This window comes from Miniopterus natalensis, chromosome 1, assembly GCF_054644295.1.
Source record: "Miniopterus natalensis isolate mMinNat1 chromosome 1, mMinNat1.hap1, whole genome shotgun sequence".
NCBI classification, from domain to species: domain Eukaryota; kingdom Metazoa; phylum Chordata; class Mammalia; order Chiroptera; family Miniopteridae; genus Miniopterus; species Miniopterus natalensis.
Window position 1 is genome coordinate 191,507,171 of NC_142081.1, and position 18,971 is coordinate 191,526,141.

The 18,971-nt window shown below is 42.4% G+C and overlaps 1 protein-coding gene across 2 annotated transcripts in view; it reads right to left on the minus strand.

The window, feature by feature from the left end:
• SLIT2 (slit guidance ligand 2) overlaps positions 1-18,971 on the minus strand; it is a 297,246-nt gene that overhangs the window by 25,814 nt on the left and 252,461 nt on the right. For both annotated transcript variants that reach the window (XM_087828059.1, XM_087828055.1), the window contains 3 exons: positions 18,594-18,718; positions 18,371-18,468; positions 16,969-17,108 (listed from right to left, as the gene is read on the minus strand). In XM_087828059.1, the coding sequence (XP_087684185.1) occupies positions 16,969-17,108; positions 18,371-18,468; positions 18,594-18,718 (363 nt within the window). The remainder of the gene's footprint in view (positions 1-16,968; positions 17,109-18,370; positions 18,469-18,593; positions 18,719-18,971) is intronic.

The window sequence follows — 18,971 nt, forward strand, 5'->3', positions numbered from 1 at the left end:
AATGCACCCTGATGGAACTTATCCTCATAATTGTTTGGCTCACCATGATGAAACACACTTCCAGTTTTCTAACTGAATCTACCTGGTTGGATTCAGGCTCTCTGCAGCAGTCTACACCCAAAGCAGTTTGTAAGAACTGATGATAGAGAAGGACCATTTGAAATATGTAATAAATGACATTCTATGCATTTTTCACTTTATCCCCAAATAAAAAATTGTTTTAAAAATAAGAAAGGGAGACGTGCTTTCCTTTCTATTCACCGTGATCTTATCCTATGCGACCCAACCCAATCCATCCAACTAAGTCAATGTGAACTGTAGTTCACAAGGATTTACTGCGGGATGCTCTGTGCTAGATCCTGGGGCTCCAAGGGTGCATGCGACGGACGCTGCCCTCAGTCAGCTCCCAGTCTACCAGCAGAGGAGGTGTGAGCTGGAGACAGAACACAGAGGAAGAACTTCAGCTCCAAGAGAAGGAAAGAGAGTTGACTCTTACACTCCACCAGGTATTTCTCTATACGCTTGATGTGGGGGGAAAAGTGAGAAAGGAGATGATTCTAAGTAACTACTGGCTAAACAGATGGCCAAGTCTGTAATCAATCACAGCTTCTAGACTAAGGGCGCCAAATTGAATGTGAAAAGCTACATCAATGCCAAGCATTTCTTACCTTATCAGGAATCCATGGTGTAAGAATAACATTGCAGCAACAGGAGTCATTGCTACAGCTGTGAATGAGAGTCCCTGTGACCATTACGAAGCTATGTGTTGGACACTCTGGTAAGACTGATGACTTCAAAAAGGATTTGTCTCCTTTTAAGTATCACCAAATACTGTAATAGTAACAAATACCACAAGAGCGTTCCGTGTCCCATTACTACCTCCCTCCCTTTTAAAGCCCATCTTCCATCCTATACTCCTGGCACCTGCGTCTGTTCACTGGTTTATGAATTTATCTCAAACCCGTGCCTGGGCTGATGGTGTTTCATTTTGCTTTAGTAACTTTAATAAGTTCTGTTCTCAATTTTCCCATCCCTCCTATGTGTCCTTCTTTATGAAAACTTCCTGGGTATTATTATTAACCATTTGTTATCTATCTACAATTTTCATATGTCATGTCTCCTTCTGCCTAACTTAGAGCACATATTGTATGCATTGGTACTGACTTAACGAACAATTGTATGGTGCTTACTACTGTGTGTTAGACAGTTTTAAAGGTTCTGAAAATAAGCAGTCACTAAATGTTCATGAGAATCATATAAGGTAACGTTTGGAGTTGCACTGTTTTGGGTGCACTGCATATTACTGGTATTTATTTCATTCCCTTTCTTTGTAAGATCACTGAGAGCAATATGCTTGGCATATCTGCCTTTATATCTTTTAGAGTACAGTTTGGAGACATATGAAAATAATAGTTATGGAAAGAAAGATTCATGCTTTTTAAGGCAAGAACTCTATCTTGCTGACCTTTATTTGACTTCAATTTCAGTTTAGCCTTTAGACATTTTTCTGTTTAATTTTACTGGATAGTCACTCATCAATAATAAATAGCTATGCTCTTTCCTTTAAACATGACTCTAGGTTTTTCCATGGCCAACTATTAAAATAAAGGTTTTCACTGGACTATTTCTTTAATTTGTCCTAACTGGATTGGATTCTGCTATATTTTGGGGAAGGTGGCTTTTAAAGTTCAAATAGTGTCCCACAGTAGTGACACCCAGGAGCTCGATCTAAGGTGGGAAACGTAGCGAGCCCCAGGGACAAATACAGGACTTGCTATCTGCTTCTCAATCAGGACAGGAAAAGAGGGCACTTGGAAATATTGTTGGTTCTCCAGGCAGAATGGAAACAAAATGCACAAACAGCGGTGTCCTCATGTGCTTTTAGCCACTAATGGAAAACTTCTGAAAACCTCATCGTATGAAGAGGACATGATGCAACTTTTCTTTCCTTCCTCTCCTTCCCCTCCTCCTTCACTGGTGTGTGTGTAGTCAGAGCAAGACTTGAGTTAGTGGAAAAATCAGGAGAAAGTAAACGATAAGGCACCAGACATTGCCTTTCTAAGGGTCCAGGGCCTGCCTGAGATAGTATCACCCATGGCTGCCCCCGTTCTGAGACGATAAAGCGTGAGGTGACAGAAAGGCAAAGAGCAAATGTTCTTTCTATACTACACATGGTTAATGTGGTCACCTACTGTCCCGTAAGCAGGTCTTCATATTTTTAGCACGGCTTTAGGAAGGATAAGTCAGCCTTTGGAGTGGTCAAGGTCAGTGTGGTTGAAGACAGGTTCAACCCCAGAGCCCATGAACTCCTCAAACGACAGGGGCCTAGGGACTTGACTCCATGATTTGGCACCAACGCAGCAAATCCTGTGTATTTGCTCTCAGCCCCGGTCCTTAAAGGTCCCCAATGACAAAGCGATAGTGTGGACACCACGGCTGCCTGGCATTTGAGATTTCACTTTTGATCAAACAAGGAAATTAATTTTCCTCATACTTCAAGTTTTCAGAATTTTCACTGATAAAAAGGTGCGTGTGTGCGGGTGGGGGGTCTGTGTTTTCAGGAAATAGAGAGGGGTCAACCAGGGAGCCCACTGCTAGCCCTTGAGGACATCAGAGTTAGCGAATGAGCTGCTCTCACTTGTGAAGGAAAAGCACCGCGCGTCCCAAACAGAGGTGACTCTTTTGTAAGAAAGTGACCTCTGGCTTTGACGCCCTTCCTCCTGACTGTGTCTGTCAGGTGACCGCGGCAGAGGGCAGGGCTGGAAACGGCCGGGCTCTGCCCTTACAGTAAGGAGGCTGTGAGGGAGCGGGGAGCAGCAATGCCCACTTCCCAGCCCACTCCCGAGGAAGAGCCACGATTCATTACGCACTAAGTACCAGTACGTGTGGCTTTTCCGAAGAGCTTGCGTTCTGGCAATGCGACCACACACCCTGCCTTGCTCAGAAGTCTTGGCTTACACCTGTGACCCAAGGTAATCATCAAGAGTGCCCCCCAGGGAGTCACACAGATGCCCTGACTCGGATGATAAATGTCGTGGTCACCTTCTGGGTGGAGCAGTAGAAGCTGAATCATCAGAGCGAATGTTCTGTTTGGAGTGACGAGCGAACAGGCATAAAGGGCGAAATCACAGGGAGAAACTACGCTTACTGGGTGAGGTGACATCTGGGTTGCTGAGTTACCGCTTGAAATGGCCTTCTGCAACTTCCTCAGTCTAGAAGAGCGGACTGGTTGCAGAGAAATGAACTATTTTATTGTTCTGAGTCCCAATTCTTCATCGGAAAATGAGGTTCTGACATTGAAGTTGTATGAGGTCAACTGTGGCTCTAAAAAGTCTTTTAAAAAATGCTTATAAAGGGATGGGTCACGCAGAAAGCAAGTTAGCAGAAGGAGCATCGCGCTGAGCCGCGCAAAGCAACACTCTCGCACTCGGTGGCAAAACCAAAGTGTCAGCACCGCCCAGAGCCCCCGACTCCCCAAGGTCACTGCAGCGGGGCAGCAATCTCAGCGCACGCTGACAGTCCTTCAGGGGAACAGTCCCTGGAGTGGGCCCTGCCTCCTGCTCACTTTAGATCCATGAACCTAACCGATGTTAATGTTCCTTCCTTTCGAAACACAGGAGGCCCTTCCTTTTATCTTCATTTGTACTTCTGGCACCTTCAGTTACCTTTTCACTTATATTTATTACCCAAACTTACCAAAATAGTTTTGTACCTGTTCTACAAATGTCTCCCACGATATCCATGGAGTGATCTGCCTATGATTTTTTTCTAATGATCCTGATAGAAAATCAGATTAACATTACCAGATATCTTGAGTGGCAATTACGTGCGAGGCCCTGCGATAACGCTGGGAGTCTAATGGTGACCAGCGACAACAAAGATGACAGCCCTGTTCTCACGAGCTTATACAGGAGAGGTGGAGGGGAGGAGAGCTAGGAGTCTAGTAATTTCTCGAGCAGCTATAAAACCGCCGTGATAAATGCTGAGCAGAAGGTGCCCGGGTGCCCTAGGAGAGGGGCTGCCCGGGGAGGTTTTGGGAAAGGAGATTTGGATATGAGGGCGAAGGGGGGATGAGGGCTGGCAGGGGGCGGCATGGGGACATGAGCTCCGAGACGGGGATGAGCCCAGGACAGCGTGGTGCCAGAGGGGCCACACAAGCTGGCCGGGGACCCTTGGCAGGCCGGCTCTCCCCTGTGCGCGATGCTGTAGCACCGGAGGCTCTGAAGTGGATGATGGCCATGCGACACCTGCACTTGGAAGGGAACATTCTGGTGCCAGTGGAGGATGGGTTACAGAGGGCCAGGCGCGAATGGCACGACACAGGACCTGGCCTGCGCTCGGGCGGTGGCAGGAGACCCGATGGCCTGGAGGGGGTCAGGAAGCCCAATGGTGGAAATTTGTCACGGGCTGGATGATGCAGCAGGCGACAGAAGGGGGTGTCTGGGACTTCTGCTGTCTGGTGTGTATATGTGGAAGCACTTCTCAGCCATATGGAGAACACTGGAAGAAGACCAAGTTTTCTGGTGCAAAGCTCAAGGTTTTTAAACACGGTGACGCGGTGCCATGGATGGAGTATGTCCCCCCCCCAAAGTAACGCACTGGAGCCCTCCAGGGCCTCGGGATGTAAACTCATTTGGAGACAACCCTTTACAGAGGTAATCCAGTAAAAACGAACTCATCGGGGTGGGTCCTGCTCCAGCACGGCCGAGGTTCTTATCAAAACGGAAAATGGGGCACGGAGGGGAGGTGACGTGAAGAGCCACGGGGAGGGGGCGACCGCTGCGGGCCAGGGAGAGGGGCCTGCGGCAGATGCCCCTCACAGAGCTCCAGGGACCGGCCCTGCTGCCACGTGGACCTCAGACTCCAACCTCCGGGACTGGGAGACAATACGTTTCTGTTGTTGAAGCCACCCGGTGTGTGGGACTGGTCACAGTAGACAGGCCAACCGATGCAGGCGGGGAGTCTAAAGTAATCAAGGTTTAGGGTGGGAATAAAAGTTTTTCCTTCCTTCCTTCCTTCCTTCCTTCCTTCCTTCCTTCCTTCCTTCCTTCCTTCCTTCCTTCCTTCCTTCCTCCCTCCCTCCCTCCCTCCCTCCCTCCCTCCCTCTCTTCCTCCCTTCCTCCCTCCCATGTCTCTTTCCTTTCTTAGTTCATCCCACGTGGTAGTTCTCTCCTGAGCCTCACATTTTCTCCCGGGTCTCAGAGTTTCTTTAGCAGAATAGTAATAAGCGATGCGCGAGGAAAGGGGGTGGCCCATGACCATGACCTCTGCATTTCAGAAGCAGCAAGGACTGCACAGAACGCAGCAGAGTGGTCTGGCATCATCTCTGTTTGCTGCCGGGGCCAGAAGCCTTCTGCAAGCACTGAGTCATGGCTGACTTGGACCATAAAGCCTCAGCCCTCTCTCCAAGGGGAGCTGGTATTAACCATTAGGGTTTGCAGGACGGGCAACCCGAACAGCAATGAGTGGCAGTTATGTATGACGTTAGGATAGCAAAGGTGATAATGCAAGAGAACCACAAACTTTGGCATCTTAGAGAGGCGGAGAAAAGTAAGCCCAATGCCTAGTTCCATCAACTGTACTATAAATTTGGAGAGTGGCTTGAGCTTTGAATAACAGCTGGACTTAAAAATAACTACTAATATCTATGAACTTATATGCTTATATGCATAACCTATGGACACAGATATTGGTATGGGGGAGGCCTGGGGTGGGGTAGATGCAGGGTGGAGGGGATTGATGGGGGGAAAATGGGGACATCTGTAATACTGTCAACAGTAAAGATAAATAATAATTAAATTAAAAATAAAATTAATATCTCTACTAATATCTGTACTATTCTTAGTTATAAAAATAATAATCTTGAAAGTGTTTTTTAAACTTCAATTATGTCAAAGACATCAACACTCAACACAAGCGGAAGATACCTAAGTCGAATCCTGAAACCAATATGAATGACATTTCCTGCACATACTCTCAAACTTCTTAAACAATATATTTAAAAAAAAAATACTGGCTTAACTCATGGCACTGTTACAAATTCTTAACTGTAGTGATGCTTTGGCCACCTAGTCCACAGCAGTTAACATTAAATGGTTCCTGAAACTAGTCATAGTGTAAAAAAATTAACCACTTGTAACAGCCTCCATTTAGACATACTCTGGAATGAGAGTTTTTATATGAGGAAAATAAAAAAAGGTGCTTTTGTAATTTTTATAATACGATGTTGGGGAATATATTTTGAGCTCCACCCAGCAAATGATTAAAGGGTGAGCATGACAAAGTCCTTACCCTGGAGGGTCCAATCTGGAAAATTTAGAAAAATGAGGTGCCCAATTTTCCAGTGCTCCTTAAAAGTTCCACTTAGTGATGGACCATGGGCCATTTAGAGACCGGCTGAATGACTTATTATTGTTTTCACTTATTACTGAAAACTATACTACACAGTCCCTGAATTCATTGCCCCTAAAGAGGCCTGTTCTCTTTGGAAACTGTGCTAACCAGAGGCAACTTTAGAAGAGTTTCTGGATGGATGATTCATCGCTTTCTATCTACCAAGAAATTTGGGTGACAGCATGTCTTACGTAGGCTTATTCATTCCTCAAAGCCTGCCTAGCAGAAAAGAGGCTCATCATTTTGTCCCTGGATTAGGATTTCTGGAATTTTCCAATTCAAATAATTCTGTTTAAAGTATTGCCCTGACCAGTGTTGCTCAGTGGTGAGAGCGTCAGCCTGCACACCTAAGGGTAGCAGGTTCAATTCCCCAGACTGGTAGGGGCACGTGCCGGAGGCAACCCATCGATGTTTCTCTCATCCTCTCTCTCTCCCCTCCCTTCCACTCTCTCTAAAAATCAATGGAAAAAATATCCTCGGGTGAGGCTTAACAACGACAATACGTATTCATTTGTTTTACACTAATGGAGAGATAGGAAAGAATGGATTTGAATTAATATCTTTTCTGAATCTTTCCAAAAATAAGATAATTGCAGATATGAGTAACATCACGTTGCTGGAATGCTGAACTGTTGTTAGTTTCTACTAATGCAGCCAGATTAATTTATTTTTTCTCTACAACAGGCAAAAATGTCAGAGTCCATTCCAGGGCTCATAGGTACACCAAGGGGTGGGGAGGGCTCTGGGGCTGACGGTGCAGCCTGGTCTTGTTCCTGTTCATAAATTGTACCAAATTCATTTTTTTAATACAAAAGGATCACTGATCTTGATAATAATGGAAAGGGAATTTATGGCAGCAATCTGAATAAGTGGACCAGAATTCTACTGTTAAAACTAATCTGTTATGACATTTTCAAATATAGTTGGAAGAAGGAAGGAAGTCTGGTTGAATTCCTGACAGAATCCCCAGGACACAGATTTCTGGAGGGTCAAACGCATCATTCTTCGAACATTTGCATTTAAACTCTTACTTGGCTCAAGAAAACCCTGAATAAATGGTATCGGTTTACTCTCCTGGAATTGGCACAGCAAGGGAAGGTATCAAAAAACAATTTATTGGATAAAACAAATGAGATTTAATTTCTTAACAGTACACTCATTGAGGACAGGGGGCAAGTACCTTTGCCTACAGTTAATATCTGTGCCTCTTTATCCCCATTGCATTAACTGGCAAATTATCTCTCACAAAATAGACGCTTCACAGCTGTTGAAAAATGTAAGATAACTTATTTGATTGCACCTTGAAGGAAAATACGTTTTTAATGTTAATAAAGGAGACCCAGATGGCATGAGGGACAATGTGAGGGAGCAGAGAGAGTATTAGGGAAGCTGGTAGCAGGTTTGAGTGCTGACGTCGGCCTGCCATGGGCAGCCTGGTGACTCAGACATTCCTGTACTCTCCTCTGCTAGATAATGACAATCCCAAGTGGAAGTGGGGAGGGTGAGCCCAGGAACCGAGGAAGCGTGCCTATAAGCACTTAAGTGGCATGACTGAGAAAGGTTAAGATACATGGACCTGGATGATTCTCGTTACCAAATTTTAAAAATTCCATCCAATTCCTATCAGAAATTGTACATTTCCCATGTGTTCTGTTTTTGGTTAGTTTATTTTGTTCATTAGATTCCACACATAGTGAGATCATATGGTACGTGTCTTTCCCTGACGGGCTTATTTCACTTAGCACAATGCTCTCCAGGTCCTTCCACGCTGATGCGAAGGGGAAGGTTTCCTTCTTTCCCACGGCTGACTAGTACTCTGTCATGTAAATGTCCCACAGCTTTTTACCCACCCATCTGCTGATGGGCTGCTTCCACATCTCAGCTCCTGTACGTAAGGCTGCACAAACATAGGGGTGCGTATGTTCTTTTGAATTGGTGTTTTGTGTTTCTTCCCAAAACTTCCCCAAAGTTGAACTGCTGGGTCACTAGGCAGCTCCATTTCTAATTTTTTGAGGAACTTCCACACTGTTTCCACAGTGGCTGCCCCGGTCTGCAGCCCCACGAGCAGGGCACCAGGGGTCTCTTCTCCCCACACCGTCGCCAGCACCTGTCTAGTGATTTACTGACGGCAGCCACTCCAGCAGCTGGGAGGTGATGGCTCATTGTGGTTTTCCATTTGCTCTTTAATCATGTGAAGACAAAGGCTCTCTCTCCTCCCACCGACCTTGCCGGGTGGCAGGGAGATGGATGGGCCTCACTAGAGGGTGGACGTGGCTCACGGGATCATGGGAGTCACCCAGGGCAGGTCCACTGAACTGGACTTGAACGAAAATGATTCCAATGCCCCCCTCTTTTGCTGAACCCAACTAGAACTGTGTGTGACACGCTCTGCTGAAGGTTTCAATCCCAACGCCACAGCATGGTAACATGGGCAGATGTCCACTCTCCAATCTTGTCGGTGGTGATGGTAACAACTGGCTTTATTTCCATTAGGAAGTCACAGATTATTTATAAATAGCGTGATTCTATTTCTTATTTTTTAAAGTAGTCAACTATATCTGGAGATTGTTTTTAATCATCTGAGGCTTTCTAATTTGTGTTGACTGTCCTGAAATGTGTCCTCTCAATCAGAAATAGTTAACTGACCTTCACAATACGATCAACACTTCCCTGAACTTAATTAAGTCCCGTTGTTAGTACAGAAATACAGGGAATTGATTCTGAGGGGCTGTGAATTCCTAAAGATATGTGAGCCACTGATAAATATCCTCTAGGTGCCAAAAGTGTGTGAAATGGGACACGTGCCCAAGCAGGACATGGCCACAGAGTGACCTTGTGACATAAAGTTAATCATAATTCAAAGTAGGAAGGCTCGAGAAAACATGCCATAAATGTGGATATTAAAATGTTTCCAACAAGGACAATCCTTTTATGTTCTCACAAATGTGGATATTAAAATGTTTCCAAGGACAATTCTTTTATAATATAAAATGGATTACTCCATAATGCCTCTTTGCCAGAAAGTCTGATTAGTCTTCATAGTCAGAAAAGAGGGTTTCTCTTTGCTTACAAACTGGTAAAGTAACTATATTATGCTGTTAACTTTCTTGGGATATGAGGAATGATGACTTTGTCCTGGAGAAATAACTGACCTAGTCTGAACTTGCAGAGAGAACCAAAGCAAAAGATTTTGCCCTGTAGACAAGGGCAATGTTTTATGCATTTCTGTATCACTTTGGATGCTTAGCACAGTGTCCTGCATAAGGTATTTTCTCAATAAATAACTTTTAAAATTTTAAAATGGAAAAACTTACCTCCCCAATAAATAAACACAAAAGGAGGTGTTTTTCATTACTTCCTCATTGGAACACTGGAACTAAATAATGGAGCCAATTCCAACAGCTACTGAAACTGCAGAAATATTTAAATCTATTTTCAAAATAAATAAATCCAAATTGGATTGAATAAGGCTTGGTTAAGCTAAACTGTTGTTCTGGGCTCAAGGGTCCCTGCCTACTAACTGAGGAGCAAACAGGATCATTAAAAGGTTTTCTGAGACTCAAAGGCATTTAAGAAGGCTCTGGAAGGTTGGAAGATGAGTGAAAACCGCACAATATCCTTAGGCTCCCAAAGTATTCTCTCTGGTTAAAACAGACTGCAGGTATGTCTGCAACTATATTGACTTTGACATAAAGACCTTACACATCTCGAGGCAGAATTAATAACAGAGGGAGTCACTATTTTTAAGAGATCATAAAAATCCAAAAATATACACAAAACCTAAAAAATGCAACCAGATCCAAGAGTTCTTCAGTGTTTACTATTTCCTTACACTTCAAAGTAGAGTAAGGGGGTAAAGAGAACCAAAGGCTTAACCCTAAATAAAGTCTTTCCGCTTGAACTGAGCATAAAAAATAACAAAATAATGATTTTTAAAAAGGTAGTACTGAGAAATATGGGGAGAGAAATGTCCTTCACACATATAATCTCCTTTAGGTGGAATGTTCTCTACCAAAATAACCATAAGAGTTTTCATGCCATCAGGAATGGCGTCGAATCATCGATGTCAACGTAGTGATGGCGGCTGGAATTAAATGATGCAAAACATTTGCATTACATCTGTCATACAAGGCAGCCCCTGATATTTCTGGAGTATAGACATGTGACATTTTACAGTGTTTTCCCATACATTCTTCCCTGCTTTTCTGAAACATCTATGTAAGGTAAAAACAAAACAACAACAAACAGCAACAAAAACAAGACTGCGAGGAGTCCCAAGAGTTGATAAATATTGGGATGAGAAACCTGAGCTTTCTGCCCAGTGGTTCAGTGGTTGAGCCTCGACCTAGGATCCAGGAGATCAAGGTTCGATTCCCGGTCAGGGCACATGCCCGGGTTGTGGGCTCGATCCCCAGCAGGGGGTGTGCAGGAGGCCGCCCATCAATGACTCTCATCATTGATGTTTCTCTCTCTCTCTCCCTCCCACTCCCTCTCTGAGATCAATAAAAAAAAAAAAAAAAAAAAAAAAGAAAAGAAACCTGAGCTTTTCCATTAGCTGTACAAATTCATCAGTATCCCACCTGCCCTAAATGATGGGATAATTAGCCTAATTAATAATTATTAAACAAGCATTGATTAGACACTTTCTCCTCCCCCCCCCCCCCAATATGCAGATAAAACAGATTGCTTGTCTGCACCTGAATTTTGTGGCCGCCTTTGCTCTTTCCAAACGCACATAAGGGACATTTTGTATAGCAAGCTGAAGAGGGAGCAGGAGGCAAGCTTGCTGGGCACCATCCATTAGTTGGAGCCACTGAGGGACGTACAGAGATCCTGAGCCTGGAACCTGGCAACTGATGAGAAGGGGTTGGTGCTAGGGCAAGGCCCCCAAGTCAGAGCACATGCCTTGGGGTCAGCTGGACACTCGCTTGCACCTGGGCCCCTCTTCACAAGGTGTGGGTCCTTGGGTAAGTGCTTTCTCATTGTTTCATACAAGTTATTGCTCAAACCCTATTGTTCATGTCTATGGGGATTTAAAACATTAACCGTAGGTCAGCTAATTACAGAACTTTTTATTTAAGATAAGTACCCTTAGTGTTATAAAGAAATTAAAAATTTCATTTCTAGTTAACTTTTGGATTAAAAAATAGAGAATCTGCTTTTAAAAGCAAATTCAGTCAGCTGCGGATTCTTGGAAATAAAAGACATGTTTTATAAACATAAGCATGAAATTTAGTCAACACATGAAACCACGTGGTGATTTAAAACACTATCACACTGCCAAGCATGCTCCTGAGCGTATACAGAGCTATTTAAGGGCATATTCCTGAGACAGAATAATCGCTATTGTGTTTCTGAGATAGACGCAGACCTCAGACCTCACTGCCCCAGACCACCAATTGCTTTAGTACTTGTAAAAAGGAGAGACGACATTTGACGAAGGGTGGCACTGAACGCATTAACCCACAGAGAACTGACCAGGCTAGATTTTTTACATTTTTAAAGTAGGAAACCATTTTCTTCATGTTTGTCAACTTAATTCTGCACACAGTAAATTAAGTGACCGACCAGTAAACCACCTGAACCATGTAACAGAAAGAAATGAAGTCCTCAGCAAGAGGTGACAAGGAGGGCTGCTGGGCAAAGTACCCGTGTTAGCCCTATAACCTCACTGCCGATGCTTCACATACAACTGGCACTGTCGGGACAAGCATCTATTGGGCTCCTTAGAGGACGCTGTGCCTGCACTTGGCACTTGAAGACTCTTGGTCAACGGAATGAGTAAAAATCCAATGTTATCAGTAATAATTCTGAATCTTTGAGCTAACATTTCACGAAGGTTCCATGATGATCCCTTGGACATGCCTATTGCTGCCCTAAAAGTTCTAAGACCTCCTTTCCCGGGCCCTGGTACATTTGGGGAGCCCCGTGGACCATATTGATGTCAATGATAGGATACTTCTCTTTATGGTTTAAAAATACTGCCTAGTACTCAGGACACACCGTAACATGAATTTGACAATGTCATTCTATAAATCAACCGCTTGGGCTTTGTAAGATTTACACTTTATAGTATGTTTTCATGAATGTATTTTTCCTGTTTCATGTTACTGAAGATATTAGTTTCAAGTTATTGAAAAATTCCCAGTATTGAAAAAATATTTCTATCTGTACCCTATCTGATGTACTAAATGGCCTATATTTTTCACTGTAAAAGTAACTCATGTTTGCAATATCTTTTAAAAAAGTAAAAGCATACAGACAAGTAGAAAATGGAAGCTATTAGTCTTTCTTTTTAGCCAACCCTTCTTTCCACTCAGAAGGTTTCTTTTATAGCCTTCCAGAAACTGGGAAAGTGCATGTCAGATGCCCTTTTATAGTGTTTGGCATGGCTACCCGTATATCAAGGATCTGCACGGCTGATTCAACATATTAATTTCAGATTTTGTCAACATTCCTTTTACCATGTACATATAATGAAATCCATGTAGCTTTAAAAGACAGAGGGAAACAAAAATAAAAATCATAATAGACTTAAAAGGCAACTAACCTTTTTCCACCTCATTCAGATTAGCAGCTGGCAGCGACAAAGACAGAAGAGACAAAAGACTTTTTACATTGCGATACAACAGCAGAGCACAGGAAGCTAATGCATTTATAACAGAGAGGCCAGGGGCAGAGGGCAGAGGGAGGCAAGGCTCAGGTTTCTTACCTACAGCTGGCCAAGGGCACACATGGGGGAAATGAGGCAACAGGCAAACGAATCGCAGGGAGCCAGAGATCTGCGTCTCAACCAGGTCACTTAACAACCTGCCTGACTTTTTAACACGTGCACTTAATGGTTTGCGTGTGGGCACTGGAGGTGTGGAAAACTAAGAGATAACTGTACAAAATGGAAAACTTAAAACGCTCTGAATGTTTTCCACAAAATATATTCTACATCTTTATATACCCAACTGGTAGGAAAACCTTCATTCACTGAATTCGTGGATGAAGTTCATTAAGGAACTTCATGGTTTCTATTGTTATCAATTTTGTATCATCTTTGTATGTGGTTCCACGAAAACAGGGTTGATTAAGAAACATAGTCTTGACAGACAGATCCAGGGGTCTGACTCTCGGGAAACATGCAAAACACATTTTTCAATTCAACACCTGAGTTCATGCCAGAGTTTTAAAAAAGGTGTCAAGTTTTCAACATGGCAGGGGTGCTATGTTTGTGATTTTCATTTTTATAGGCTTTGAGCTTATACAATTTCAGGAATTTCTTAGAAATTTACCTTTAAGAAATGCTTCAGTTTTAGAAAGGATACAATAATGATTTCTTTAAAAATTAAAAGAATCAAAAACATAATCTCTCAAGCGAGAATCAAACCCTAGAGTAAATTTTAAAATTGTTTGTTAAGCAATTCCTGAGTCCTACTTGCTCAATCCTTAGTGTAGTGACTTTAATTTAGAATCATACCGAATTAAACTTTTCAAAAATCAACCTTGTCTGCAGAATATCAGCAATCAACAACCATATATTATACAACTAGTACAGATAATGGATTGAATTAAGTAGAAAACAACAGTTCTGATAACTGGGAGTGGGTGGTATACAAGGTTTTGATAAGAGAAAATCAGTATTGACCTTTAAAATTTGTGTTGTTAATCCCCACATCAGAAAAGAGCAGATAGTCTTGTCCTCTAATAAATCAATAACGATTTACTCTAATGTGCCGGTCACAAGAGCTCAAATAAATTTAATAAATTCCCCAATGGTGGTTCATTTTATTTTTGATATTTGTAGTTGTGTTTTATAGCCTGCCCGTCCCATCAAGACTTCTCCGTCGGATTGCTTTCAGATCTCTGAATTTTCTCCATTAGCAACAGTACGTCCGCTCTGACTCTTGCCACGGATGCCAAATGTAAAACCTTTCCCCGTAATAATTTACGAGCTTTTTCCATGAAGTTTTATTTGTTCCAACTAAAGAGTTCACGTTCCCACTTATGCCTTTGGGGTACGGAGTGAAAAATCTTCAAACAGAAAGCAACTTGTGACTTGAATGATGTTTAAACAATGACAACGTTATTATATTCCCCGAGCATAGCAGGGTTTCTGTTCCCAGATTTCATGCTCATTAATCAGACTCCAAACTTACATCTAAAACAATACGGCCGCATTATAAGGAAATTCCTCTCTAACTGTGGACTTGGAGGAAGAGGGACATAAAACTCTAGAGCCCAATTTATACTTTCCTATAATTAAAGGCCGCTATGTGCCACTGACTTCAAAATCTGCAGATGGTTGTTTGATATTTTGTAAATGAGCTCACTCCACATATGGACAAAAATGCTATAGTTCATAGAGGAGTTACAAAGGGGCCTCGTTTAGATACTTGCTTTAATGCCAAATTGTCAAACTCTTCAGTGCCCACAAAACTCGGCCCGAAGTTACAGGGGTAATATCTTTATGCTATTAAGTTTCAGTTGAGCTCAGTATTTTTGTTTATACTTTGCCAAAATTGAGGCAAACCGATATCTGCCATAGCTGTGCTTAAAAAGACGAAAAGAGTCTCAGGAGAACCGAGTGGCCCTTGACAGAGAGTCTTGGCGGGTTCCCACATGATAGCTTTTCTAGATGTGACATGTTGGCTAAAAAGTGGTTTTGCTAATTTGGGGGTTTTTTGAGGTTTCAAAGAAAGAGATCTGGCACAGAAAGAGGGGGCTTCGACTGCTTCTCCGAGGAAGCTGCATGGAGCTGGGTCACTTCGTGCAGATACAATGTGTGGTCAAGAGCATCGGGTGTAGGGAGGGAGCTCGGAAGGGGCAGGTTGAGAAGACAAGACAGAGCCTCAGAAGAAATGGATCGGGGATAAGCTAGAGCCAGTCTGAAGCCGAAGCAGGGGGACCCCTCCACCCCCACTCGGAGGGGTCGGCCACCTTCTGTAACTGATCGTAAAGCACGTAAGCGCCGAGCACTGCGGGGGCCCCCTCCAAGCCGAGGCTGTCAACACAAAGGGGCTGCAGACAGTCCTGGCCGCTGGGCTGGGGAGCTCAGTAGCTAGTCAGGGTGCTCCAAACGCTTTGGTCCAATCTGTCCTGGTCATTGGTTTAAAAAGGCCTAAAAGGTGAAGTGAATTAAGCTCTTTCTATAATGATTAAAGAACTCTGGTGGGAAAAGAGAGCTACTCTATCGAGGTCAATGTAGGTAACTGGTTTTAGTGCAAACACTGGGCGTCTTACACAAGCCTCTACAAACCCGTGCGATGACACTCGAATCCCGGGGAGCCCCAAGGGCTTCAGGATCTGTGCATGCTGAGCACACTTGCTATCCTTCATAAATACAAAAATATCAAAGGATGCTCACGTTCTGCCCACGAAGGGGCCCAAGGGCTGCGTATATGTAATAGAGACATTGGTGGATGCAACATGTTCTAATTTCTACTGGAAACTTAGTATATTACTTTATATGGCACTGGGTGCTTCCCTGGTGTTAAAAGAAACATACCACGAAAAGGTAGCCTCAGAGGCACTCAAACAGATCTGGGGGGTCAAAGCAAAATCCCATTACTCTATATAGCATTTTCCCATCAAGAAAGGTACTTAGTGAAATGCAAAGTTTGGGTATCCCATAAAAGCTTAAATTTCCATGCTCTCCCAATAAATTCCCGGGGCAGCTAATCAGACAGATGTGATTTCATCTTTCATGTTTAGTGATGTTAACCTTAGTGATCTACATAGTTATTGTGCCCTCTGAAACCCTTAACTATGTATTATATTAGATGGAAATAGATGCAATTAATGAAAAATACCGAATAAAATGACAATGTAGCTTTGAGTAGAGAGACAGAATTTACTGCTCCATTTCTTCTTACCAATAAAATGTATAACGTTCTCCATTTCTCTATGAAAACTGAGTGATTTATTAAGAAAACAAGATTGTAACTGTGAAGTTTCTTCTTCATAGCCACAAAAAATAAATCAAAATAGATATTCTGACTTCACAGACAAGTTTTAAACTTGAGGCTGACTACAGCGAATTGGTTTACCCAGGGAAGAGGTTAGGAGGCTGAACAGTCTTATGAGATTTATCATCCCAGGAGACAACATGTCAGAAGAAAGGTGATGGTCTCATAAGATCATTCAAAGTGCTCAATAACTTTCTATTTGTATTTGATTTTGAAGAACATGAGTTACTAGAGGAAAACGCTCATTAGTGAGGAAGCGGGTATGGATACGATCCCAAATGCTTCATTACGTTTCGACTAGGTAAAGAAATGCCCCCTTTCACATATGCTGATTTGCACAGGAAAAACGCCTTGTATGGAAATGTCACTCGATTGTGAGACTAATAGCTTCAGTATGATGCCTCCTGTTTTGGCTGGATAGCATGACGTGACAGCTGAGCCTGGCCGGTCTTTCATTGGGTTGGCCGAAACCATCACTAACTCCGGCTGCTATTTATAGTACACCTAATTTTCCAAACACCAGATACTGAAGGACACAATGGTTTACTAAACACATGCAGAGGGTGCCCATGATGGGTTCAGGTACACAGACCGGCGGCCGAGCATTCCCAGTTCTTCCTACCTGTGTACTCAGGTGGGCAAAGGCAGGTGTAGTTATTGATCCCATCGACACACGTAGAATTATTTTCACAGTCATTATCTTCGCAGTCATCAACATTGATTTCACAATGTTCTCCTTCAAATCCATCAGCACAGATACACCTGAATGCCAAAGGGTGAAAAATGTAAAAAACAAAACCAAAAAAACCCCCTGCATTTTAAAACCATGTGGGTCTAAACATTGAAAGAAAACCTAAATACACTCATCACTTACAGAACTTTTAACTGCAAGAAATTAATTTTTAAATGACATGTTGTAGGCATTAATTTAAGATAAAATCCTCCAAATCAGAAACAATTTGAAAAAAAATTAATGCTGGCTGCAAGATGGCAAATGGCCCCATGGTCCTATAAATCAATAAATCCAATATATTTGCAGATCTAACACACAAGCTAAATTTACCCTATTTTAATCTCAAGTTGTGTTCTAACAAAATAATTCATGCTTCTTTGCTCATAAGTGAGGAGGAACTGGGTCCAATTTTAAACAAAATTGACAGCACCTATTACCCTATGTGTAATGTTCTTGATGTCTCAAAACAAACAAAAAAAGGAATTTGAAAATAAAATTTTGTCTGTCTTGCAATTATAAAATGTGAATGTTCTCTTGATGTCTCAACAAATGCAATTTTTTCACGGGCATAAAACATTGTACATTTCGCCTTGATAGGTATCAGAATAATCTTTGAAAAGCCTTGATGAGAAAGAGACAATTTCATAACAGAATGCAGAAATGAAGCCTATTTGTTATAGAAAGCGATGTTTCTAACAAGCTTTAGTAGTACATTAGCATTCTTATGTGAAATTATTAGTGTCATTATAAGAACTCTATTTCATAATTCATGAAGTACATCTAAGGTAATTGTACTGTATGATTAAATAAGTCCGGATTAAAAATGTGCACAGCATGGCTGTCTACTCATATTGGGGTTTGGAAATGAATCATTAATTTTGTTTCAGTGCGACCTACATCTTTTCATTACGCACTGTCTTTAAAGCAATACACACAGCAACAGATGAATCTACGACTTGCAGTAGGAGACTAGTTGGCTATTAATTAGCATAATACAGTCACTACTTGGCCTTGATCTGACCTAACTTGATGAATCATAATGGAAGCACGTGAGTCTTTTCAAATTTCTTGATTTTGTAGCTTCCTGAGCTGAAAATACTGTAATATCTCCTTTTGTTTATATATTGCGGTATCTCAGAGAAAGACTCATACATATATATTGTCCTCATGAATAGATTTCTGGCATTTAAAGAAAATAATGAGCCTTAATTTGCAAAGCAGAATGCATGTTTGCTTAGCTATTCTTGTTCCAACATTTCAGACACGGATCACAGACTAATGAATGACCTACCAGAATCCATCTCTGTCCCCTTCTTTTAGGTGGCAAGTTCCTCCATGTCTACATGGGTTACTGATGCATGCATGAATAGGGACATCACAGTCCTGCCCCTGCAGAAGGAATGGCCAAGTAGAGTTGAGTGCAAATGAAGTAGTTGTCAGCACAGTAAAATAAGGCAGGCCCACCAAGAAAGCTATGTTTTCAGATCATGGCTCCTATGAGAGCTTCTACTCACCTTGAAACCATACGGACAGGTGCAGCGATAAAAGTCAACCGGATCATTGTTACAGGTGCCATCATTTTTACATGGATTCGATAAGCAGGGATTACATTTAGCTAAAATAGTCACATCCACAGGACCTAAAAATAATTTAAAAATATGAGAAACTGGTGCTTTCTATTTTTAGGTCACTTAAGATTATTTTAATGCCTTAATGTAATGGTACATTTTGTATATGTTACTGGTCACATGTCTGTATGTAAATCTCTTCCATCACAAAACCTGATGTCAGCATCATCAAATTATGTGCAAGGATACAACAGGAGGCCTTCCCATTGAGAGGGATGGCGAGACTCTCCAACATCAGAGCGGGGCACTGGGTTTTGATTTCGG